General features: G+C 35.6%; 2 protein-coding genes across 2 annotated transcripts; one reads left to right on the plus strand and one right to left on the minus strand.

Moving 5' to 3' along the window:
* Window positions 1–9,541: 9,541 nt before the first annotated feature.
* Window positions 9,542–10,936, minus strand: LOC139853474 (uncharacterized). Its single transcript, XM_071842868.1, has one exon. The coding sequence runs from the start codon at window positions 10,934–10,936 to the stop codon at window positions 9,542–9,544; it is 1,395 nt and encodes a 464-aa protein (XP_071698969.1).
* Window positions 10,937–20,581: 9,645 nt separating this feature from the next.
* On the plus strand, window positions 20,582–25,697 carry LOC139851711 (kinesin-like protein KIN-14N). Its single transcript, XM_071840861.1, has 16 exons — window positions 20,582–20,905; window positions 21,081–21,225; window positions 21,340–21,449; window positions 21,544–21,663; window positions 21,762–21,965; window positions 22,063–22,272; window positions 22,701–22,775; window positions 22,955–23,101; window positions 23,373–23,511; window positions 23,603–23,712; window positions 23,999–24,160; window positions 24,256–24,458; window positions 24,552–24,633; window positions 24,768–24,872; window positions 25,015–25,119; window positions 25,217–25,697. The coding sequence occupies exons 1-16, from the start codon at window positions 20,702–20,704 to the stop codon at window positions 25,394–25,396; spliced, it is 2,301 nt and encodes a 766-aa protein (XP_071696962.1). The 5' UTR covers window positions 20,582–20,701; the 3' UTR covers window positions 25,397–25,697.
* Window positions 25,698–27,091: the final 1,394 nt, after the last annotated feature.

Consider the following 27,091-nt stretch of genomic DNA (forward strand, 5'->3'; position numbering starts at 1 on the left):
GTTTACTTTTCCGTTTAACTAGTTAAGTTCCGTTATATGTTTATAACACATCCCGTTAATATGCGTTGAATTATCTCGTTTAGGTAATTCCCGCACCCGGTTTAAAGTTGAGGGACCAAACTTGCCAAGGGTTGAAACTTTTGACTAGGTCAAAGAGTCAACCCTCATTCTCATCCATTCAATCTCATCTCTTTCACTCTTACTACTTCAACTTTTCTCTCAACTTCCATACAAAGATTCATCATCCAAAATCGAGCTAGCGGTCATCTTGCCAAACAAATTACATATTTGAACTCCTCGTGATCTCCTCTTCGATTCCATACCAACTTCATCTCATTTGGGTAACTTTCTAAAATCACTAGATTTTGTGTTCTTGATGTTTTTAACTTATAAAAGTGTTAATTAGTGTCTATGGCTCAAGTCTAACATGAATATATGTTTGGTTTACTCGATTTGTTGTTTTTGGAGTAACTAGCATGAACTTGAAATGGGTTTGCTTAATCCTTGATTTCGGATGAGTTAATGTTGTTAGATTGTTAAAGTGCATGTTTTAATTGTGTTACTAGTATCACTAGCTTCGTTTTGATGCGTAGGTTGATTAAGAAAACTTCAAAAACATGAATATTGATTTTGTGATGTTTGACTAGGGTTTGATAGTTCTTGACATGAACTTTTGATGCTTGAATGCCATGGAATGTTAATTGTTAGTGATTAGTTGTAATGTATGCTTAATTACCTTCGAAACGGCATATCGTATGTGTAAATTGGATTCCCGAAACTTAAAATGCAATTGATGAACTTGTAACTTTGAAAATGGACTTTTAAACGATCACTTGACGAGAAATCGGTTATGGAAAATGTTGTTTTTGTTTGATGAAACATGTTTAGTTGTGTTCCTTGTCAAAAGAGCTTTCCAACGGTATAAGATACGCTTTCTAATTGTTTACGGTTTGAGTTTTGCGTTTGTTTGAAATTTTACCAAGCCTTGAACAAGTGAAACAGGCCAGGGACCAGGCCACGGCCATTGTCGCGCCGCGGAGCAGTTTGTCGCGCCGTGGCCCAAAGGGTGATTTTAGAACATGTTTTTCAAGCTTTCTGACCTTCAACATAGGCATTTGTCGCGCCGCGGAGCAATTTGTCGCGCCGTGACAATTGCCTGTTTCATCCGAACTTCAGCAAACTTGTTTTGGCCATAACTTTTTGACCGTAACTCCGTTTTCGATGAATCAAATATCGTTGGAAACGTAATAAGATTTCCTTTCTAATGGTAAGGTTTTGAAATGTCAACTCAAACTTTATTACAATCGTTCTAACATGCTTTTATACTTGTGTCTTGCATGAAACTTGACAATTTGCTTCACATGCTATATTAATCGAGTCGTATTGAGCCATAGGACTAATTGAACATCTTTGACCCTTCGTGACTATCGTTATTGATACAACCTATTTGTTTAGGTCAAGACTAGCATTGTTCTTTGCACACGTTACTTGTCGAAGTACTTTTTGGTTCGTGCATACAAGGTGAGATCATAGTCCCACTTTTTACTCTTTTGAACTTATTTTTGGGATGAGAAAACATAAACGATTCTTTTGAACTAAGTGAACACAAGAACGGGAAAACAAACATTCTACATACGAGTTTAGAACGAAAATCCTCAATCCGATTATCATTAGTTACATCAGATGGTGTAAGCGAGAACTTATGTTATATGGCCATATGGGTTTGACAAACCCTCATTCAAACGGTTCGCTACCGTTTACGAATGAAATATATTTTCGGGAACAGTGTTGTTCTAGCACTAATTGATGGGGTATTCAACGGACGGAATGTTAAGCTTTGATAATTGGGTGCTCGTGAATATTAACTTTTAGAATGTACTATGGCTTTATCGATGTTGCAAATCTTGTGGTTCAACTTACTATTACTCATTTACTTATTTAAACCTATGATTTCACCAAGGTTTTCGTTGACAGATTCTCTATGTTTTCTCAGGTCCTTGAACTTAGGTGATACATGTTTCCGCACATACTTTTGATACTTGCATTGGATGTCGAGTATACTTGCATACGTGGAGCGTCTTTTTGGCTATTTTAAACTATGTCGCGCGTGTTTCGTATGAACAATAACTTTTGTTAAGTACTTGTCTTGGGAATTACTTTTGTAAACATTGAAACATCCTTTATGAAATGTATGCGACATATTTTCGGTCAAACTTTGTCATATATACTTATAACCATGTAATGGGACCATACGTAGACGACGCCGTCACTTGACGATTTGTCGGGGTCGCTACAAATGGTATCAGAGCTTTGGTTGTAGGGATTTAGAGTTCATTGGTGTCAACCCCGAGTCATAGGGTACATTGGTGAGTCTAGACTACAACCGGCATATAGACTTGACATAGGAATTACTTGACAAATTGTGCATTTATACTCTAACTCTTCTACTCATATCTACTCTAATTCTATCTAAATCTTGCGTTATATGATTTAATTGACACACCACCTTGACTATATGATGTAATGTCGAATGCACATATGAATTAGGGTAATATAATTCCCGGAAATTATATTACGGTGACTCATATGAACATACCGACATTATGACATAAAGAATTTAAGGCGGGTCAAGGATAATTTTCTCTCTATCTTTATCCCATATCACGGTTAGTATTATTTAGAATACTAACCAACGGTATTATTTTGTTTTGAAGGAACAATGGCTCCTCGTCGTGTACGCCGCAATGAAACTCCCGAACAAGCTCTCGAACGGATGATAGCTACCGCCGTAGATGCGGCCATGGCCGGTCACTCTTCCAACAACAATAACAATAACAACAACCACAACAACAACAACAACAATGGGGCCGGTAACTCAAACGAGGGATGCTCCTACAAAGCTTTCATGGGGTGCAAACCTCACACTTATGATGGAACCGGTGGACCGGTTGTGCTTACTCGTTGGTTTGAACAAACCGAGGCCGTCTTTAGCATAAGCGGTTGTCGGGATCAAGACAAAGTCAAATACTCCACCCACACGTTCTCCGGTGTTGCTCTCACTTGGTGGAACACCTATGTTCAATCGGTGGGTACCGATGAAGCTCATGCCCTCTCTTGGGCCGATTTGAAGGAAAAGATGATTGTCGAATACTTTCCGCGCGAAGAAACCCGAAAGCTCGAGGAAGAACTAAGAGCTTTGAAAGCGGTCGGAAACGATCTTAAGGCTTATAATCAACGCTTCGCCGAACTATCCTTAATGTGTCCTAATCTTGTTAACCCCGAATCTCAAAGGATTGAGCTCTACATGCTCGGTCTTCCAAAAAGCATCAAACAAGGGGTGATGTCATCCAAACCCGCTACTCATCAAGCCGCTATGAACATGGCTCGTCAATTAATCGAAACGGTTGACGAAATCGTAGTGCCGGCTCCTAAGGCCGAGGACAAGTCGGGTGGCAACAAAAGGAAATGGGAAGCCACTCCATCAACTAACTACAACAACAACACCTTCACCAAAAAGCCCTTCAACAACGACGGCAAGAAGGGTTATGTCGGAAACTTACCTTTGTGCAACAAGTGCCACAAACATCATTACGGCGAATGTAACAAGCTAATTTGTCACCGTTGCCAAGGAGTTGGTCATAGGGCCAACAATTGCACAAGCACCGCCCCCGTCGCTCGAAAGGGGCCCAATCCTCCAAAAACGGTCACTTGTTACGAATGTGGCCAAACGGGCCATTATAAGAACGAATGCCCGAAAAAGAAAACCAACCCCAACAACCGAGGCCGAGCCTTTAACATCAACACCGAGGAAGCCCGAGATGACAACGAACTAGTCACGGGTACGTTTCTTCTCAACAACTCTTATGTTACTTGCTTATTCGATTCGGGTGCCGATAAATGTTTTGTGTCCAAGACTTTAGCTCCTACCCTTTGCACTCCACCACACCCTTTAGATACTACTTATTCCATCGAAGTGGCCGACGGAAAACTCTTAAGTGCCGACACATACTACCGGGGGTGTACTTTGAAAATTTTGGGTAAGGAATTTGAAATTGACTTGATACCCATGGAACTAGGAAGCTTTGATGTAATAATCGGTATGAATTGGTTAGTCAAAAATAAATCTCACATTCTTTGCGATCTTCACGCAATCCGAATTCCTATCGAGAATGATGAACCATTGATTGTCTATGGTGACAAAAATTGCACCGGACTCAATCTCGTTTCGTGCCTTAAAGTTCGAAAGCTACTTCGCAAGGGTTGTTTCGCGATTCTTGCTCACGTTAAGAAAGTCGAGGCCGACGAAAAGCTCATCGAAGATGTGCCAATTGTTAGTGACTTTTCCGATGTATTTCCCGACGAATTACCGGGTCTTCCACCTCATCGACCGGTTGAATTTCAAATCGATCTTATTCCAGGAGCCGCACCCGTAGCGCGTGCACCGTATAGACTCGCTCCATCTGAATTACAAGAATTACAAAGTCAAATCCAAGAGTTACTTGACCGTGGTTTCATTCAACCTAGCCATTCACCATGGGGCGCTCCGATTTTGTTCGTCAAGAAGAAAGACGGATCCCTACGAATGTGCATTGATTATCGTGAACTAAACAAATTGACGGTTAAGAACCGATATCCTCTTCCTCGCATCGATGACCTCTTTGATCAACTACAAGGTTCTCGTGTATATTCAAAAATCGATCTCCGTTCGGGTTATCATCAACTAAGGGTTAAGGGGGAAGATGTCTCCAAAACCGCTTTCCGGACTCGTTATGGTAGTTATGAGTTCCTTGTCATGCCTTTCGGTCTCACTAACGCACCGGCGGTGTTCATGGATCTCATGAACCGCGTGTGCAAACCTTACCTCGACAAATTCGTTATCGTGTTCATCGATGATATTTTGATCTATTCTAAAAACGAAGAGGAACACAAAGAACATCTCCGACTCGTGCTTGAACTCTTGAGAAAAGAACAACTCTATGCCAAGTTCTCCAAGTGTGAATTTTGGTTGAAGGAAGTTCAATTCCTCGGTCATGTTGTAAGTGATCAAGGCATTAAAGTCGATCCCGCGAAAATCGAAGCCATTAGTAAATGGGAGACTCCTACTACTCCTACTCAAATTCGTCAATTCTTGGGTCTCGCCGGATACTATCGTAAATTCATCAAGGATTTCTCCTTAATCGCTCGCCCTCTAACCGCGTTAACTCACAAGGAACGAAAATTCGTTTGGACATCCGAACAAGAAACTGCTTTTCAAATCTTGAAAACTAAGCTAACCACCGCTCCTATCTTGTCACTTCCCGAAGGCAATGATGATTTTGTTGTATATTGTGATGCCTCGAAAAACGGTTATGGATGCGTATTAATGCAACGAAAGAAAGTCATTGCTTATGCCTCTCGACAACTCAAAGTCCACGAACGAAACTACACGACACATGATCTTGAACTCGGTGCCGTCATCTTTGCACTTAAGTTATGGAGACATCATCTTCTTGGTACCAAAAGTACCATCTTTACCGATCACAAAAGTCTCCAACATATCTTCGATCAAAAGCAACTAAACATGAGACAACGAAGGTGGATTGAGACCTTGAACGATTATAATTGCGAGCTTCGTTATCACCCCGGAAAGGCAAATGTAGTGGCCGATGCCTTAAGTCGAAAGGAAAGAGCGGTGCCTCTTCGTGTCCGAGCTTTAAACATCACCATCCACTCCAACCTTAATAGCCAAATTCAGGTAGCTCAAGAGGAGGCTCTTAAAGACAACAACATCGCACGCGAACTTTTAAACATTCTCGTCTCCCGATTCGAAGTTAAGGAGACCGGACTTCGATATTACGCCGGAATAATTTGGGTGCCTAGATATGGCGACTTACGAAGCCTTATTTTAGATGAAGCCCATAAGTCACGATACTCGATTCACCCCGGTGCCAATAAGATGTACCACGACCTTAAACAACTATATTGGTGGCCGAACATCAAAAGGGACGTAGCTACTTATGTTTCCAAGTGTTTGACATGTTCCAAAGTCAAAGCCGAACACCAAAGACCGTCCGGACTACTTCAACAACCCGAAATCCCGCAATGGAAGTGGGAAAGGATAACGATGGATTTTATCACCAAGCTACCAAAAACGACGGGCGGTTATGATACCATTTGGGTTATTGTTGACCGTCTCACCAAATCCGCACACTTCCTTGCCATGAAAGAAACGGACAAAATGGAGAAACTTGCACAACTTTACATTAAGGAGATCGTAGCCCGACACGGTGTACCTTTATCGATTATCTCCGACCGAGATGGCCGTTTCGTTTCTAGATTTTGGCGTACATTGCAAGAAGCGTTGGGAACGCGTTTAGACATGAGCACCGCATATCATCCTCAAACCGATGGACAAAGCGAACGTACAATTCAAACCTTAGAGGACATGTTACGAGCTTGCGTGGTTGATTTCGGAAAAGCTTGGGACAAGCACTTACCTCTCGCCGAGTTCTCTTACAACAATAGTTATCACGCGAGTATTAAAGCCGCACCTTTTGAAGCGCTATATGGCCGCAAATGTCGTTCACCTCTTTGTTGGGTCGAGGTAGGCGACGTGCAAATCACTGGACCCGAACTCATTCACGAAACCACCGAGAAAATCTTTCAAATCCGAGATAGGCTTAGGACGGCCCGAAGTCGTCAAAAGAGCTATACCGACAAACGACGCAACGATCTTGAATTTCAAGTCGGTGACCGAGTAATGTTAAAAGTCGCACCTTGGAAGGGTGTAATCCGTTTTGGGAAACGCGGGAAGCTAAATCCGCGGTATATTGGTCCTTTCGAAATCTTGGAGCGTATTGGAACCGTTGCTTATCGTTTAGATCTTCCGCCTCAATTGAACTCCGTTCATCCTACCTTCCATGTATCTAACTTGAAAAAGTGTCTTGCCGAACCCGATATCGTCATCCCTCTCGAAGAACTTACTATTGATGACAAACTTCATTTTGTGGAGGAACCGGTTGAAATTGTGGACACCTCCGTCAAGACATTGAAACAAAGCCGAATCCCGATTGTCAAGGTTCGTTGGAATGCCAAAAGAGGACCCGAGTTTACTTGGGAAAGACAAGATCAAATGCAAAGGAAGTATCCTCATCTATTCGTGAATTCGGAAACGCAAGATCTCGAGGAAGAAACAACGACTACTACGCCTACTTAAATTTCGGGACGAAATTTCTTTTAAGGTGTAGGTAATGTAACATCCCGCCTTTTTCCGTTTACTTTTCCGTTTAACTAGTTAAGTTCCGTTATATGTTTATAACACATCCCGTTAATATGCGTTGAATTATCTCGTTTAGGTAATTCCCGCACCCGGTTTAAAGTTGAGGGACCAAACTTGCCAAGGGTTGAAACTTTTGACTAGGTCAAAGAGTCAACCCTCATTCTCATCCATTCAATCTCATCTCTTTCACTCTTACTACTTCAACTTTTCTCTCAACTTCCATACAAAGATTCATCATCCAAAATCGAGCTAGCGGTCATCTTGCCAAACAAATTACATATTTGAACTCCTCGTGATCTCCTCTTCGATTCCATACCAACTTCATCTCATTTGGGTAACTTTCTAAAATCACTAGATTTTGTGTTCTTGATGTTTTTAACTTATAAAAGTGTTAATTAGTGTCTATGGCTCAAGTCTAACATGAATATATGTTTGGTTTGCTCGATTTGTTGTTTTTGGAGTAACTAGCATGAACTTGAAATGGGTTTGCTTAATCCTTGATTTCGGATGAGTTAATGTTGTTAGATTGTTAAAGTGCATGTTTTAATTGTGTTACTAGTATCACTAGCTTCGTTTTGATGCGTAGGTTGATTAAGAAAACTTCAAAAACATGAATATTGATTTTGTGATGTTTGACTAGGGTTTGATAGTTCTTGACATGAACTTTTGATGCTTGAATGCCATGGAATGTTAATTTTTAGTGATTAGTTGTAATGTATGCTTAATTACCTTCGAAACGGCATATCGTATGTGTAAATTGGATTCCCGAAACTTAAAATGCAATTGATGAACTTGAAACTTTGAAAATGGACTTTTAAACGATCACTTGACGAGAAATCGGTTATGGAAAATGTTGTTTTTGTTTGATGAAACATGTTTAGTTGTGTTCCTTGTCAAAAGAGCTTTCCAACGGTATAAGATACGCTTTCTAATTGTTTACGGTTTGAGTTTTGCGTTTGTTTGAAATTTTACCAAGCCTTGAACAAGTGAAACAGGCCAGGGACCAGGCCACGGCCATTGTCGCGCCGCGGAGCAGTTTGTCGCGCCGTGGCCCAAAGGGTGATTTTAGAACATGTTTTTCAAGCTTTCTGACCTTCAACATAGGCATTTGTCGCGCCGCGGAGCAATTTGTCGCGCCGTGACAATTGCCTGTTTCATCCGAACTTCAGCAAACTTGTTTTGGCCATAACTTTTTGACCGTAACTCCGTTTTCGATGAATCAAATATCGTTGGAAACGTAATAAGATTTCCTTTCTAATGGTAAGGTTTTGAAATGTCAACTCAAACTTTATTACAATCGTTCTAACATGCTTTTATACTTGTGTCTTGCATGAAACTTGACAATTTGCTTCACATGCTATATTAATCGAGTCGTATTGAGCCATAGGACTAATTGAACATCTTTGACCCTTCGTGACTATCGTTATTGATACAACCTATTTGTTTAGGTCAAGACTAGCATTGTTCTTTGCACACGTTACTTGTCGAAGTACTTTTTGGTTCGTGCATACAAGGTGAGATCATAGTCCCACTTTTTACTCTTTTGAACTTATTTTTGGGATGAGAAAACATAAACGATTCTTTTGAACTAAGTGAACACAAGAACGGGAAAACAAACATTCTACATACGAGTTTAGAACGAAAATCCTCAATCCGATTATCATTAGTTACATCAGATGGTGTAAGCGAGAACTTATGTTATATGGCCATATGGGTTTGACAAACCCTCATTCAAACGGTTCGCTACCGTTTACGAATGAAATATATTTTCGGGAACAGTGTTGTTCTAGCACTAATTGATGGGGTATTCAACGGACGGAACGTTAAGCTTTGATAATTGGGTGCTCGTGAATATTAACTTTTAGAATGTACTATGGCTTTATCGATGTTGCAAATCTTGTGGTTCAACTTACTATTACTCATTTACTTATTTAAACCTATGATTTCACCAAGGTTTTCGTTGACAGATTCTCTATGTTTTCTCAGGTCCTTGAACTTAGGTGATACATGTTTCCGCACATACTTTTGATACTTGCATTGGATGTCGAGTATACTTGCATACGTGGAGCGTCTTTTTGGCTATTTTAAACTATGTCGCGCGTGTTTCGTATGAACAATAACTTTTGTTAAGTACTTGTCTTGGGAATTACTTTTGTAAACATTGAAACATCCTTTATGAAATGTATGCGACATATTTTCGGTCAAACTTTGTCATATATACTTATAACCATGTAATGGGACCATACGTAGACGACGCCGTCACTTGACGATTTGTCGGGGTCGCTACATTAATAGATCCCAATATTCCTTGTAGAATCGCATATTGAACCCGTCGGGGCCCTTTTTTAATGCTTTGAAAACTTCCTCTTCCGTAAAAGGCTGTTCTAAATATGATCGTTGCTCGTCTGATAGATAGGAATATTCGAGCTCAGCAATGGACGGCCTGTTCACACATTTTTTCTCAAATTGGCTTTTAAAGTGCTTATGAATTGCATCTTTTATGTCAGCCACGTTTTCATTCCACATGCCATTTATAACTATGCCTCTGATGTTAATCTTATTATAGTTCCTTCTAATCACCGTATGGAAGTAGCTCGAGTTCTCATCTCCTTCAATAATCCATTTAATTCTAGCCTTTTGTCGAAGCATGTTTGCCTTCGATCTCTCTTTGCTTAGCCATTTATTTCTATTTTCCATCCATTCAAGTCTCTCTTGTTCACTTAAAGTTCGATTTTCAGCTTCTTTTTCCCATTTTTCTACTTTCGCTTTGACCTCTTTAATTTCTTGATCTACATTATTAAAATTTGAACTTCTCCATTCTTTTAGCGCATTTTTCACATTTTTTAACTTATTACGAAAAATACAATCTTTCCTTCTTCCCAATATTTCCTCACTCCAAGCATCTCTGATTATTTTATCCACACCCTCCATGTTTAACCATTCATTGAAGAATTTAAATGGTTTTGGACCAAAATCAACTACTTTATCTCTTAGCATTATCGGACAATGGTCCGAGAATTTTCTATCCATCACAATAGCCGAAGTGTCTTCCCACAAGGTTAGAAATTTCTCGGTTGCAAGGAATCGATCTAGCTTGCTCATTTTTATTCCATTGTCGCATACTCGAGTGAACTTTCTTCCTCCAAGAGGAATATCAATCAAGTTGTTGTTTGAAATAAAATCATTGAATCTTGACGCACGACTAGGAATGTAGACACTATTGAATCTCTCTTCTTCATCTCGTACTTCATTAAAATCCCCGCAAAATAACCAACTAGTATCAACTTTTTTCATAAGAGTTTCTAAGGTTTCCCACATCAACTTTTTTCCGACATCATCTTGAGGACCATACACATTTGCCACAATGGATTCCTTTTTTGTACTTATCCAATTTCCTTTAATCGCAATGAAATGCTCTTTTTCAACAAAATCATCAACAGAAAATGAGGACGTGTCCCACATAAGAAGCAAACCCCCTGAATTTCCTATGGCCTCCTTTTGAATCATACCAACACAAGAATTCCACCACAAGCTAGTAGCCCAGGTCATACTTATGTTTTTACTTTTCGTCTCTTGAACACACAATATGTCCGGTTTCTCTTCCCTACATAGGTCTTTTACCCAACCGAACGCACCATCTTTTGCAAAGCCTCTAATGTTTATAGAAATTATCTTCATAGAGAATATCAATAGACGAGAAGGGTGAAAATACTTACTGTTGCAATTTTCCTGCATCAGGCCACTTAAGGCCAAGTTTCTTTCCATATTCAAATACCTCTTTGTTGATGTTTGCTTTGGACGTGCCACAATTGTTAACTTTATTGATGCTGTTGTTGCTCCTGATAGAATCACATGAGGTGTTGATTGAAGCAGAAGGTCTACTGTTGTTTGGTTGTTTTTGGCTTCTTGAGGTATTCACATGTTTCTTTGAGTTGTTCATTATCGAAACTGAGCCTGAATTGCATTTATCACAAACAGCTTTTTTCTTCTTGTTACTTCCTAAGCGAGCCACAGATTTCATCCTCATGAGTCTAGAGGAGGATTTCCAGTTGCCAGGAGTAGTTCTCGCAGGTGTGCTTCTGATGCAATTGAGGCATATAGTAGAGCTGGAGCGGTTACTGGTTGAGATTGTGGTGTGATTTGAGGTGTTTGATTTGAATCTTTGTTTGAGTTTTAGCTTCGGTTTAGGGGCATCTGGGATTTCAATCTCCTCATCAAAATTGATTCTGGAGATTGGGCTTGTAGATTGATTGGGGGATGGAAATTCTGTAGCGGTTTGGTGTCGAAAAGATCGTTTTGGGGAATGATTTGGATTTTGGTTTGTTGGATGTTCTTTAGGTGAGTAACATTGCAGATTGGGGTTGTGGTGATCAGGGACTATACTATTTGGTTCATGAGGAGTTAGATGTCGGGTTTGAATAATGGGGGAAAAAGAGTTTGGGATTTGGCTAGAACAGAAGGTTTTAGATGGATTGATTGGTTTCGAACGGTTGGCAATTGGAACAGAATAAAAACGCTTTTGTGTAGGAGAGTTTCTTGTGTGATTAATCTTGGTGGTGGGATAACTATGCGCTTTGGAAAGGTGGGGGAACACAGAAGAATTTGAATTTGGGTTAGTGACATGACATGGGCTAGAATTTATTTGAGGATTAGGGGAGGTGGGGTTTGGGCTTGGAAACAATAATGGGCTGGAGCTTTTTTGTGGATTAGGGATATTTTTTGTGTTTGGTATTGGATTTGGTAAGGTGTTTGGTAAAGTGTTTGGAATTGGATTTGGGGGTATTGGATTTGGACTTGGAAAAGTGTTTGGTGATGGATTAAAGGCACATTTTGGGCTATGGTTTGAATTAGGATCGGGTTTTGGGCTGGTGGGTTCACAATCTTTTGGAATTGGGCTGGCAATTGGGTTTACTTGATTTAGGTTATCCGTGACTTTAGAGATTATAGGGTTTGCGCATGACTTCTCAGTTCTCGAAGCAGATTGTGTTTCCAATACCATGTCGATTTCTACACCAACATCCTTACTGACATTTTTGGAACCTACACAAAACTTAACTTTTTTCTCGACATTCTCATCTTCATTATGACCGTTTTTATTGCTTTCACTTTCTCCCATGCAAGACCCTTGCTCTTCTTGATTTGAATTTATGTTGCCGGAAAAGTTAGCTTCACCACCGTTATCCTGGACGTCTTCTGACCGGTCATATGTGTCTTCGATCTGAAAATCATCATCTTCATCGGAACTAAACGAATCATTTACATCATCATAATTATCCTCATCCTTTTCATCGTCTGCTTCCTTATCTTTGTTATTAGGACTAAACAATTCGTCATCTTGATCTGGGACTGAGAACTTTTCATTGCAAAAATCAACTTCAACCTCCTTATTTGAGTCTTCAAACACATTGACATGAACTACTTTATTTTTGTGCTTTAGCATGATTGTTTCATTAATGTTCTTGGTAGAACCACATTTCACCAATACTCTACCAATTACTAGATTTTGATTTTGCTTTTCAATAATCATGCAGTTGTCCATTTCTAATACAGAACCCCACCAATTAGCAATTGACATGAAAGTGTTTTCGTTCCAGCAATGGATCGGGACACCTCTTATCGAAAGCCAGACTAACCTGCCATTTGAGCAAGTTTCTTCCCAACTGTGTATATTCGAGAGCCAACTAGCCACCGGATGATTTGAGTTCTCTAGGATGTTTTCTGCTGTTTGAAACTCATCTAGGATCAACATTACTTTTAAACCCCCAAGATACTTTATTGTATAGTTTATTAGACCATCCATATTACATAAACTATCCACTTTGCTCAAGACTTCTAGAGACGAGACATAACCAATTATTGCATTTTGTAAAACTTGAACATTGCAGTTCACATCCTCGATCACCACCATCTTCGACGCATTAGAAAAATTTTTTGAGTGCTGGTGGCTATTAGGGCTGTTGTTTTTTTTCTCCCTAGTAACATTGATCTTATCCCTCAGATCATTTTGAGCATGCTTATTATCACCCCTTCTCTTATCCAACCTTTCTCTTAAATCTTCCTTTCTATTATCCAACTTATCTCTTAAATCTTCTTTTTTTTCATGAACTGCATCTTTAAAAGACCACCCATCTTTAACATGTCTGTTGATGAATTCCGGTCTAAAGAAACCAGGATGATTTGGTATTTCGTTGTGACCATACCCCTTAGTTGTTTCGTTTTTCCTATTTGTCGCCCTGAAAACCCTAATCGCTTCCCCTTCAAATCTTATGGTTTCCAGTGATCTAATCAATCTGCCTTCATCTGGGACCTCTCCAAACCTGACGAAAGCGAATCTGTGCCCATTTCTTAATCGATTCCTTGCAATGTAAACATCCCTTACTGAGCCGTATTTCCTAAACACCCTCCATAGATCCGTTATCGTCCATCTTTCGGGAAAGTTGAAGAACATGAACGATGTTAATCGTGAACCGAATTTCCACCTATAATCGAAACTAGAGTCACCATTGTATTTCCCTCGATTACCACTCGTGCCCGCCTGATTTGATCTCTCCCTCACCCCTCTTGTTTGGTAGTTTTGGAATTTCTCTCTCCACACTCTCTCTCTAGGATACATCGTTTTTATACCTAATCATACAATTTTATGATTTACAAATGATTTGTAAATTAGTTGAATACTGTAGTTATTTAGTGGGTGAGGGGTGAGGATCTTTATGATTTTTGTGTGGAATAATGTGAAAGCATTTGAGAATGCTTGTCAACAAAGTCATATCGATCTTTTTTAAGATCGTGTCATCTTTACGCAAAGACACGACCGACGTATGTATACAAAAATATATGTGCACAAAATTTTACATTTTGATATTCGGGAGATAGAGAGAAAAAACGTAAAGTTTTTGTTAATAACAATGGTTCATTTGACTAAAAATATGGAGTATATTTTTTTTAAAGCGATTGAGATCATTTGAGGGGGACTAAATCACCTGTTGCGATCATCTCCCGTTTCGACTATGGCGATGCAGCGATAATAACCCCGCCCTTATCGCTGCCCGAGAGGAAACCTTGAAACCGATCCAAGGGCACGGCCAAGTAAAACTCCTTCCCCGGATATACTTCATGGCAGAGATGAAATTGTGTTTTTAATATGTAGCCAACGGGGGTCGAACTCCTGACCTTCCTTAAAGGAGGCATGCACCAACCGCTGAACCACATCACAACTTTTATGGAGTATTTTATATTTAAATATTCTTTAATTACGAATTTTCCCATTCATACTATTGTTTTTTTTTTAAAGGCAAAGAGCAAATTATTATTAAATGTCACTATGGATATAATTTACATTGCGGCTATGATTAGCTAATTAACACCTAAAAACACATTTTAACATACATGAGATTAACCAGGGCCGGTCCTGAAGTATTTAATGCCCTGTGCGATACGATCAAAAGATGCCCCTAACAAAGTTTGTAACTAAACTATACACTATATTTTATGGCCTTTTAATATAATCAAGATTATTACAACTTGAGAAGAGAAACCGCAAATTACGAGTACAACACATTATATTATATTATATTATATTATATTATATTATATTATATTATTATACCTATATATACTAAAATGCGTGGCGGATTTCGTCGCTACAGTTATTTCGGATGCGTGGCGGATTTCGTCGTTACAGTTATTTCGGTGCGTTCACACTACAAACGGTCCCTCAAATCCGGCTCAATTTACACAACGGTCCCTCAACTTTACACTTTTTCAGGGGTAGAAAGCGTAAATATATAATTTTATTAAAATAAAAGAAACTAATTCCACCCGAATTTTTAACGGGCCCTTTCTTCTCGCTCGGTGCGAGTTAAATTTTTCCGAAATCACCGTTCAACTCGGAAAAATCTAACAAACACAACGGGACTAACTACGCGCGAAACGGACATGGTTAAAAAACACTAAATATTTCGGGCTATATTCATACATATACAAACACGTATAACAAACAACTCAACATATTAGATATATTAGGTACCAAACAACATATCGAAATTTGACTGCGCGTTGAATACAACCGCAGCAACGCGCGGTCGAATATTTTTCTAGTTCAAACTAATAACCATAGATTTACCTTTGCTCTCGAGGTGCGTGATTAAAGGTCACTTATGTAAATTTCATACTATAAAGTTTGTACATTTCTCATATAGTCTAAAAACAATAACTACATGTTCACGTTAATCACACATAGTTTTAAATAATCCTACTAATTATACTTCTAAGTTCTATCCAATCAAATGTAGTATTATCTTTTCTATTAGAGGAAACTTATTAACCTGAAGTTGTGAGTTCGTGTTCCTTTGTGGAAAAAATTAGTGTGTTTGTTTGTTGTTTAAAATATTTTTTTATCTCTACCCACTTAACTTTTTATTTCTTTCATTTGTTACACAATGAATAATGTATTTATAACGAAAAGGGAATATTTAAAACTTTGTGGACAAATATAGTTTTTTTTTATATAATTAAAAAATAAAATTAATATTTTTTAAAAATTACAATTTACTAAGTCTTCTAGCAAGATATCAGAAGCAAAAGAGAAAATAAATGTACTAAAAAAATCAAACATTTTAATCTATGCGATATCCATTGGAAACACTTTCGGGTCAACAAGCCATTGGTTCAGCTCGAGAGACGTCTATTTCAATATATGCGATATCACTTGGGAACATTTTACTTGAATTTCATTAACCGCCATCAGGATCAGGGGCGGATCTACCTTGTATTGACTGGTAGCACTTGCTACCAGTCAATCTAGCCAACGAAGTGTAAATTTTTTAGAGTTTTCTTGAATAATATGAAAGTGCAACCAGTCTTCTTAAGATATGGGTGCTGTTTTGGGTAGTTATAGTCATATTATTGAAGTTATGAGATGAAAGAACAAGAAATAAATTTAGATTCGTGTTTAATTTTAGAGTTGCAGGTTGAATTTTTAAGAGGATAATTAGGAGGAAGAAGACGAGTTAGTTTTAGGAAATTAGGATGAAGATGGCTAATACTCTGACCCACTCGTTGCTTTTTATGACATATTTCTTTATTCTCCCTTTTATTAGTAAACACTTTATATTTTAGAACTTCAACTTGTGTTCTTGTACAGTTTCACCTCTATTTGTAAAAAGGGATGAGTATATATAAATAAATAAATAGATGATATGATACTAGGAAATAAATAAGAATACTAAAAGAAAAATAAATAAATTATAAAACAAAAGTAATAGTCTATATATAGTTGATATGATAGATAATTAAAGATGGAGTGAAGCAAACTAGACAATTTATTTCATTAAACATAACAAGTTTTTACTTTTCATTACTTAAAGCCTCTTAACATTTATTAAACTAAACCTTATTTTAAAAATAGACTTTTCTAATGACAGTCCTAAGGACTATCAATAAGAACTAAAATTATGTAGAAAATGATTGTACATTTTGTTAGTTGAGGGTAGTTTTTTGAAGGAAGTGAGTGGTTATTTCTAATGTAGAAGTAAAACATGCATATTTTTAATTGACAGACCCTTAGGACTGTCATTAGAAAATTCTAAAAACATATAAGAAAATACAAAACATTTAAATACTTTCAAAAAATAATATACTGAAATTTTACTTAAATATTTGTGTGTTACATATAAAATGCTTGAATTTATAAAAGTTAGTCTTTTGATTTTCGGTAAAAAAAAAAAATATCGACAACTCGCAAGGCTGGTCATGAAATTTTTTTGTGCTACCAGTAACAAAATGTTCTGGATCCGCCACTGATCGGGATAGTCCATTTTGTCTTACCAAACGCCCTAAGGTTTCGATTTTTCCAAATCCATCGTTTATTTAAAGTCTTACAATCAGTTTTTTACGTAAATCTTGGAAAAAATTTGTTAATAACAAATTTAAACTTTTAAAACCGATTTTAAACTTTCAGTGAAATTTTTCTCACAAATATTTTGATTCAGATCCTTTGAATTATTCACTTTATGAAGCATTTGGTTTATGTGTCATTCAACAATTAATCATTATGTTTAACACACCCTTAAACATTTCTAACTTACAACTAGATTCAAATATACTTAATTAATAAAGTCAACAGGGTTTGAATATCAGACCATAAATATGTTTATTTTGTAAAAAATAAAAAAATGGATTTTATTGTTGTGTTACGTACTACTCCGTATCATGTAGGAGTAACTCAAACTAGCTAATTTAGACATAACTAATCTATCAATTGGAATTGACATGGGTGTAAGATCTTAATAGTTATACTTTTGGTTAATAATATATCATATCTACTTGAAATAATTTATAATTTTGTTGCTATTATAAAACAAACAGTTATTTTGAGAAGCATATTAAAATTAAAAAATATCTATATAAAAAATGCTCTTAGATTTGTGGATAGAATCTGATAATCGTAAGAGACATGTGCATATGTGTTTTCCAACATTTTGTAGAACTGTTCTTTGTAACGAACACTTGAATTAAAAACTAGTAAAAAGGTCTGCCACTTCGTTGGGCAAAACATGAACCGAAAAAAAAAAAAAAGCTGTTCATCGGCTCGGTGGCTTTGGTTACTGTTCATTGATGTTGGCTGATATAGTTATTGTAAATGTAAATGTAAATGTAAATTAGCCAACCATTTGTCCTAACTCCTAAATGACCTGATTCAAAACTTAAAGGACTAGCTTCATACTAATAATAAACAGTAGGGGTTTTAATGTTAATTTTCAAATTCTTAGGGGTGTGGGCTTGATAGTGATTATGTACTCAACGGGAACTCTACCGCCAGATTCTTGTTTAAAATATTTCAAAAACAACCCTGCCCTACACATCGCATTAAACAACAGTCCAAAATAAGTGTAATATTTAATTTAATTATTTTCACCAGCATCTTAAAATAATCTCTTGTCATGTGAATATGTGATGCTAATACTTTAATCTCACTGATCTACAGAAAAATAATACTCCGTACTATATATATATATATATATATATATATATATATATATATATATATATATATATATATATAGGGGCAGGATCAATGGGGAAGTAACCAATCGGGGGAAGCGGGGGGAAGCAAAATTTTATTTTTTTTCGTTTTTTTTTAATTTTTTTTTCCCGGCATCAAGATCACACGAAAATATGAACATTTAGAAGAGACACTTCGTGATGAATGTTATTATTTAGGCGTGAAAACGATCGACAAAAATAACATTCAAGATAATATTGTTCGTGAAGAATGTGAACGTTTTTTTTCTTCATGTTTTGTGAAGTAAAATTTAGCCCGATTTAGAGTTTAGTGTTTAAGGTTTAGGGTTTAGGGTTTAGTGTTTTGGGTCCATAAACCCAAAACACCAAACCCTAAACCCTAAACCCTAAACTCTAAACCGTTCGTGTTAAAAACTCAATCTAAATCCTAAATCTAAACCCTAAACCCTAAATTTCTAAACCCTATAAACCCTAATATCTAAACCCTAACATCTAAACCCCAATAGCTAAAACCTCAAAATACGCTCGAAAAACACGATAATTGTTATATATTACTTCTTCGAGCGTTTTCCCGCCAAAATAAAAAAAACATTTATCACAAAGTGTCTCTACTAAATGTTCATATTTTCATCTCATCTATAATGTTTGTGAACAAAGTTTTTTCAAAAAACGAAAAAAAAAAGTTTTTGTTTCCCCCCGCTTTTCCCCGAATGGTTACTTCCCTCTTGATCCTACCACTATATATATATATATATATATATATATATATAATATATATATATATATATAATATAATATAATATAATAATAATAATAATAATATATAATATATAATAATAATAACACTCTATCCATAAAATTTTAAGAGGAAGGATTTTCTCTACTCTTAGACTATTTTACTCTAAGTAAAGAAATTACTTCTATTTATTTTAAGTTGTGGCCATTGGCCTATATGTATATTGTTTTGATGTATTCTTTTGGTTTTGGTTTGATAAAATGTTTTGCTGCTTTTTAAAATAATAATAATAATAATAATAATATAATTCTTACGACTTTTTAATTAATATAACACAGAGTAAAATACTTTGTACAACAAGCAAAAAATAAATAAGCATTATTAACATATACTGTATTGTAGAGAATGTTTTGAATATTTGATAATAATTCCAAATGATAGAGATACAAATTTTACTTCAATAAGTAATTATAATTAATTTAATTAAACCAATTCCAAGTGATAGAGATATAAATTTTGTTTAAAATATACTTCAACAAGTAATTATAATCATGTAAATTAATTATACATAAAAGGTAAACATAACCATAAATATAAAGATAATAAACCCTAATTTAAATAAAGTTACAACAACAATACATAATTTTTTATACGGCAATTATTTTGATAAAAAAATGCTTAGTCGATCTGAAAATGAAAATTTAAAAATGTGACTATTTTTATAAGAAATATAATATATATTATAATAATAATAACTATAAATATAAAAGAAGGCAATTTTTTGTGATAACATTTGTTTTAGATATTCACTAAGAAACGTTTTTAATATATTTTTGATGTTTTTTTAAATGCAAAGAATTTATTTATGTGATTATGAATTACATTTAATTATTTAAAGGTATAAAGATATATCAATAAATATTGTTTTGCTTTTCTTAAAAAAAAAGAAGGTATAAAGATATTTATTAATTTTTTAGGGTGATTTAAAAACCAATTATTATCACTGTTCTGGTACGGTGGATATATGCAACCACCTTCACACTCACGAACATTTACTCAATTTACTTTTTACTCAAAATTTTAATATATATACTCCTAGGAAGCAGTCTAGGCACACCTAACACCACTTTTAAGGCATTACCCCCAGACACTAAAAAGGTTGAAAAATCAATTTTAATAATTTTTAGATTTCACAAATTTTAATTTTGATATACATACACATATTACATATATACATTTTATATACATTATATACATACATATATACATATACATATTATTATATACGTATACAATATAGAACAATTTAGTTAAATCATTTTCATTATATTGTACACTATACACTAGTCATGTTTAATTACACAATTACACAAATTACAATCATCATCATGATACAATACACCTTCTCTGCTAATTAAAAGCAACGGTTCTGATTTAAATCAGATGATAGGTTTGATTCCAAATTAGTGACCCACCACCAAAAATACAAAAAAATAGCTCCCCCCACACTCCCTTCTGAATTTACAAAACCCTTCTATTGTTTTCTCCCTGCAAAATTTGTTTTTTACCCTTTCTTTTTTTCTGGGTTTCAATAGAAAAAAAAATAATCTTGGTGCTCAAGAACAGTTGAAGATCTAATTTTTTTGGTGGGTGTCCATGAAATAGTGTTAAAGATCTGAAAAAAGATGGTGGGTACAGCTAATGGTAGCAAAACACCTGTTTCAAGAAGGCAAGCTTTTTCGGTTGTTAATGGCGGTCAAGATCCGAGTTTACGGTCCGGACCCGGTAGCATTGCAGGGTCGGATTGTGGTGGGTTTGAATTCACAAGAGAAGAAATTGAAGCGTTGTTGAATATGAAGATCAGACCTAAAGATAAATTCAACGTCAAGGTTTATTTTTTAATTTTCTGCTTCTTGTTTTTTTTTTCTTCTTGAATTTGAAATCAGAATCAATTTAAAATATAAATCTCAAAGAGGTTTTCTTGTTCTTGTTATTATTATTTTTAAATTTTAAATTTTTTTTTTTTTGAAGTAGATGTAATGCTAATTATTTGTTTGATTATAGGAAAAAAGTGAGCTAATGATGGATTATATTAAAAAGCTAAGGATGTGTGTAAGATGGTTTCAAGATTTTGAAGGGGATCTTTCTGTAGAGCATGAGAAGCTTAAAAAGCTGTTTGAATCAGCCGAAAATAAATCCAATGAAATGGGTACTTGATTTCATTTCAACTTTTTGTTTTAATTTTAATTTTTGGTCTTGCATCGTTTTCATATCTATTTTCCTTAATATTGATTATTGTGTTATTTAATTAATTGGTTTTTAGAAATGCTAATGAATGCTAAAGAAGAAGAACTGAACTCTATAATCGATGAATTGCGAGCAAATTGCTCGGATATACAAGAGAAATTAAAGAAAGAAGAAGCCGAAAAATTGGTACCATTTAAATCCCTGACCAAAATTGACAAGTTGGTTATTGGTTAATTTACAATTTACATGTTAAGCATGTGTTTCTTGATCTTTATGTTAGGCTGCAATTGAAACGTTGATGACTGAGAAAGATATTAGAATGGCAGCCGAAAGGTCAGTGGCATCACTCACACAAGATCTTGATAAAGCTCTGAGAGAGAGTTCAAGTGCAAATGAAAAGGTTATAAATTTGATCTAAAATTATGACGAAATCCAACATTTTGATAATTTATTTTGTAAAAAGTTATAAACTTGAAATAACTTTATACGTGTTTCCAGATAATATCAGTCAATGATATGTACAAGAGGTTGCAAGAATACAATACAAGCTTACAACAATACAACAGTAAGCTCCAATCGGAGCTCAATCAAACGAGCGATACCCTTAGCAAAGTAGAACGAGAAAAAGCCACTTTAATGGAGAATTTAAGCAATTTAAGAGGCTACCATGAATCTCAGCAGGACCAGTTGGCTTCTACAAAAGTTGGTCATTCGATACCTACCACAAATATGGTGTTTATTGTAATACTTTTAAATAATTTAATGATTATTTGCTAAAGTTTTGAGTTCTTGTTTATAGGCTAGTTTAGAAGAGTCAATGAAGCTAAAAGATGCTTTAGCTAGTGAAGTTGGATGTTTAAGAGGGGATTTGCACCTAGTAAGAGAAGACCGTGATCGACAATTGTTGATAGTTCAAGATTTAACAGCTGAAGTGTTGCAATATAAAGAATGTACTGGAAAATCGGCCGCTGAATTGAGTACCCTAACATCAAGATCGATAGAACTTGAGGTTATTGTACTCCCGTTGATTTTGTATAATATTTTATGTTATCGTTTTATGTATGTAGAGGTGGCAATGGCAGGTCAGATGCGTAGGGTAGTAGGTCAAATGAAATTTGGTCAAACCAGTTGATTTTTGTATTAGCTGTAATGGGTCGTTCTAAGACTTCTAAATTTAAATTTGCACTAATGTTTTGTGACTAGTTTTTTCAAGTGGAATGATGTAGAAGGTTTCACGCATTCAAATATACACTTTTGGTTACTTTTGATTTGTTTGAATAGTGTCCTCGTAAGCTAATTCTTTTTGATTTACCCATTTGATCCGTTAATAAAGATAAAAAATAAGCTAGATTGGCCCATTTATAAGTAAATGAATCTGAATTGGTGCTGCTATATGTATGTAGTGACTTGTGAAATACTTGTGGTTTGTTCTTTTAGGCAACATGCGCGTTACAAACGGACACAATAAAAAGGCTGCAGGAGCAACTTGCTGAAGCAGAGAAGAAATTGGAGGTATTTGATACAATTTTGGGAATATTTCTGTTTAGAGATCGTCGGTCTGATTTTATATACCAATATTTGTTTCTTTTGTTGTAGATATCCGAATATCCGATTTATCATCAATTGAGATAGTGGTCTGATTTTATACTAATATATGATATGATATATGATATATGATTTTTTTGTTGTAGATATCCGATTTATCATCAGTTGAGACTAGAACAGGATACGAAGAACAGAAAAAGGTCAATGCTGATCTACAAATTCGCTTGGCAGAGGCAGAGTCAAAAGTTATCGAGGGGGAAATTTTAAGGAAAAAATTGCATAATACAGTATTGGTACGAATACTAAATTTCATTTGAGGTGGCATAATGCGGGGTGTACTCGAACTGACCTGAAATCATTTTTGTCCAAGCTTTTGAATTTTTGAATTTTTAAATATAAGTTGTCTTTTAAATATGATCACAAAAACAGTAGTTAATATTACAGACTTCATACATTAATGGGTCAAAATTGTTGTCTGATCATTAATTGATGGGTCAGAATTGCCTAACTTTTCTATTACGTGTTTATCATACCACTTTAATGAGTTAATTATTTTTATCACAGGAATTAAAAGGAAACATTCGAGTTTTCTGTAGAGTCCGGCCCCTTTTGTTAGATGAAGGTGTTGAAAAAGAAATAAAAACTATAACTTTTCCGACAACATACGAAACTCTCGGTCGAGGCATGGAAGTCGTGCAACATGGTACGCTTTCACATCACTAAAACTACAAATTTGGCTTTCTTTATCATATCATGCCCTCTTTATAACAATACTATTTTTATTTGTCAAAAAGGTCAAAGCCATCCTTTCATGTTCGATAAGGTATTTACGCCTCAATCATCACAAGAAGAGGTGTTTGAAGAGATTTCACAACTTGTACAAAGTGCACTCGACGGTTATAAGGTATCATTTATGGTTATTGTTGTTATTTTTTCTTTCGAAAATAACAGTTGGTTTGCAACAATAAAGTAAAACCAAATTTGATTTAGTTAGCAACAATAAAGTAGAACCAAGTCTGATGGTTTGAAAGTTCAGTAATTTAAATGCTAATTAAGTTGGTTATGAAACTACATAAAATAATTAAAAGAATTTTTTATTTATTTCTAAACTCAGAAAAATAGTGTGTTTGACCAATAATTACTTACAGTCGCCTGTAATAAAAAGTAATCAAGCTTAGTTACTTTTGTAGGTTTGTATCTTTGCATACGGTCAAACAGGATCGGGCAAAACGCATACAATGATGGGCACACCAGGAAGCTACGACGATAAAGGACTAATACCTCGTTCTTTAGAACAAATCTTCGAGGCGCGCCAAAATCTTCTCGATAAAGGATGGAAGTATGAAATGCAGGTTTGGAATTGAATCTCACGTTTCATCATGTTATTTTTCAGGTCATGGCTTTTTTATTAAAAACAGTTATTCTAATTCTACAACTTATTATGTAGGTTTCAATGCTTGAAATATACAACGAGACGATACGCGATTTGTTATCATCGAGCAAATCATCTTCAACAGAGAATGGTAATAAACAACAATATGCAATAAAACATGACGCGAATGGCAACACGACTGTATCAGATTTGACTATCGTGGATGTTCGTAGCAGTAAGGAAGTATCGTATTTGTTAAACCGTGCTGCACAAAGCAGGTATTAAGATGTTAAAACGTAGTAAATTTCATATTTTTTAATATATAAATGTTCAATTGGTTTCTTATGTGTTATGACGTTTTTTGAACTTAGGTCTGTCGGTAAAACTCAAATGAACGAGCAATCGTCACGAAGTCACTTCGTCTTCACTTTGCGTATATCTGGTGTTAATGAGGTGAGTATGTTCGTTAGTGTGTCATATATGTTCGCAAAAATTATAATTATTATCTTTAATAATTGAACTTTTAAAATAAACTGATTTAGGTGGTTTTATGGATAAACTGATATACTTATGATTTTACTTTTTAGGTTATGGAGCAACACGTTCAAGGCGTTCTTAACCTTATTGATCTTGCTGGTAGTGAGCGTCTCTCCAAGAGTGGGTCCACAGGGGAACGATTAAAAGAAACTCAGGTACATTTTACATTTTTACATATTCAACCGCTAACTTTCATTAGTTTACATAATAAGCCCCTAGATTAATTAATACCAACAATAGATTCTTCCCTTTAATAAAATGTTACTAACTCTTGATAATGATATATGATTGAATCAGGCCATCAACAGGAGTTTGTCATCATTAAGTGATGTAATTTTTGCTCTTGCTAAGAAAGAAGAGCACATACCGTTTCGGAATTCGAAACTCACATACCTTCTTCAGGTACATTTCAAATTTTTTAAATAAAAAACCACAAATTTCTGTCTTGATTGTATATGGTAATAAGATTTGCTGACGTGTCATCAATTGTTGAAACCAGCCTTGCTTAGGTGGCGATTCGAAGACGTTAATGGTTGTGAACGTGTCCCCTGCACCAGCGTCAGTTAACGAGTCGCTTTGTTCTCTTCGGTTTGCTGCAAGAGTTAATGCTTGTGAGATAAGCATCCCTCGAAGACAAACGTCAATGAGATATCTGGAGCCTCGATTGAGCTATGGCTAAGAAACATTGGATTGTGATTTTAACATTTGATATTCGTAATTATTAACGTAGAATATCCTAAAACTCTGTTGTAAGTGTTCTAACTGTCGCAGTTGAAATCAGTATGCCTGTAATGTGTATAGCAGCAGAAAGAATAGTACATGGCTTGTAACAGTAATAGATTTCTACTTGTTTGATTTGACGCGGTTCGATAGTGATAGATACTTGTTTGATCACTGAATTTCGTTGCGAGTATGCTCTTTTCCTATGCATTTGGGTTGGTGTTTGACGATTTCAATGTTTTAGGTCAACTTTCTATAAGATGTTGAGGTTAGTTTTTTGCTGGTCTATGGTTTAGTTACTGTCATGTGTTTATTGTGTTGCATATATTTTTTGTATTATTAGTTGAGTTATTGTTTTAGTGGAGTCAAGCTTTTGCATATTTTTCTCTCTCATTTGTAAGTCCATATTAAATAGACAGTTGCTTTTCATTTTATTAATTAAGCAGCACGTTTAACTGCATAAAAGTGTGCTTTTCTTACATTATTATTTTTCATATTATAATCCCTGCAATAAAGAGCTGTACATTTTCCCTCAGTGAGAGAACACAATTATGTATGTGACCTTGAATTTTCAACAACTCTATATGACTATTTATGAATCTAGGTTACTTTTCGCGTAAATTTCTAGTGTAGTATGTAGTACATAATAATTCAGTGGTGGTAATGGCCATACCTTTATGTTAGAGGTTGGTAATTCGATTTCCTGGGGTGACAACAATGCACACAATGATATCACTTGATCTTGAATTCCAACAAAGGTCGTCTTTCGCACATTGCGTTGCGGGGGCAGCGGGAGGGGGGTTCGGCCATGCTCTCGGATTGATCCGGGTTTACTCCAGAGCAGTAGTTGGGGGCGATTATGCAACTGCGGGAGATCATCGCGTGACTGGTTTAGTCCCCTGGGTGATCCCAAACTGTTGTCCAAAAACAAATATGTACTCTCTACGTCCCATATTTATTATCACTAGACAAAAGACACACAGTTTAATAAAATGTCATAAAAGTCCTGTACTTTCTGTTTACTTTCTAGTATTACCTTTACCTTTTATTTCTCCTTTAATCCTATTCATATACATTAAGGGCATAATATAACTTAATTTACTTGATCTTTTCTATCTATAAAAATGAATAATTAATTTGAAATATCTCAAAATAAAATACTTCTATAATAAATTTGAGACGACCGAGTAGTACAATAATAACATGTAGCGGATCACCTTTGTAAAATGACTTTTATAGATAAGACCATGGATAATGTAGCGTTGGTGGCCTCACCCACTCTTATATCGCCCTACAAACGCCTGTAATGGGGCGTTTATGATTACAATTTTGATGACGTTTGTCAATGTAAAACGCAAGAAAATGAGGCATTTTTGTTTTTGTTTTTTTTTGTTTTTTTTTTTAAATTCGTTTTCTACTATTTTCACCACTTTTTAACCCATCATTTGATTATATTTTGCCATATCGAACAACTCCACAAGTTTTCCCATTAATCCATTACAACTCAGCATAACCCTAAAAATATCCTCATCCACTACACGTGATTGTCACTAGACAATCTTTACAAATTTACGAAAGTATAAAATGTACTACCGAGGACACACAAGACAACCCCCTCACGCCCTCACCAAGAGGTTTAAGGAACTACATATAA

The sequence above is a fragment of the Rutidosis leptorrhynchoides genome, chromosome 6 (assembly GCF_046630445.1).
Source record: "Rutidosis leptorrhynchoides isolate AG116_Rl617_1_P2 chromosome 6, CSIRO_AGI_Rlap_v1, whole genome shotgun sequence".
Taxonomy (NCBI): domain Eukaryota; kingdom Viridiplantae; phylum Streptophyta; class Magnoliopsida; order Asterales; family Asteraceae; genus Rutidosis; species Rutidosis leptorrhynchoides.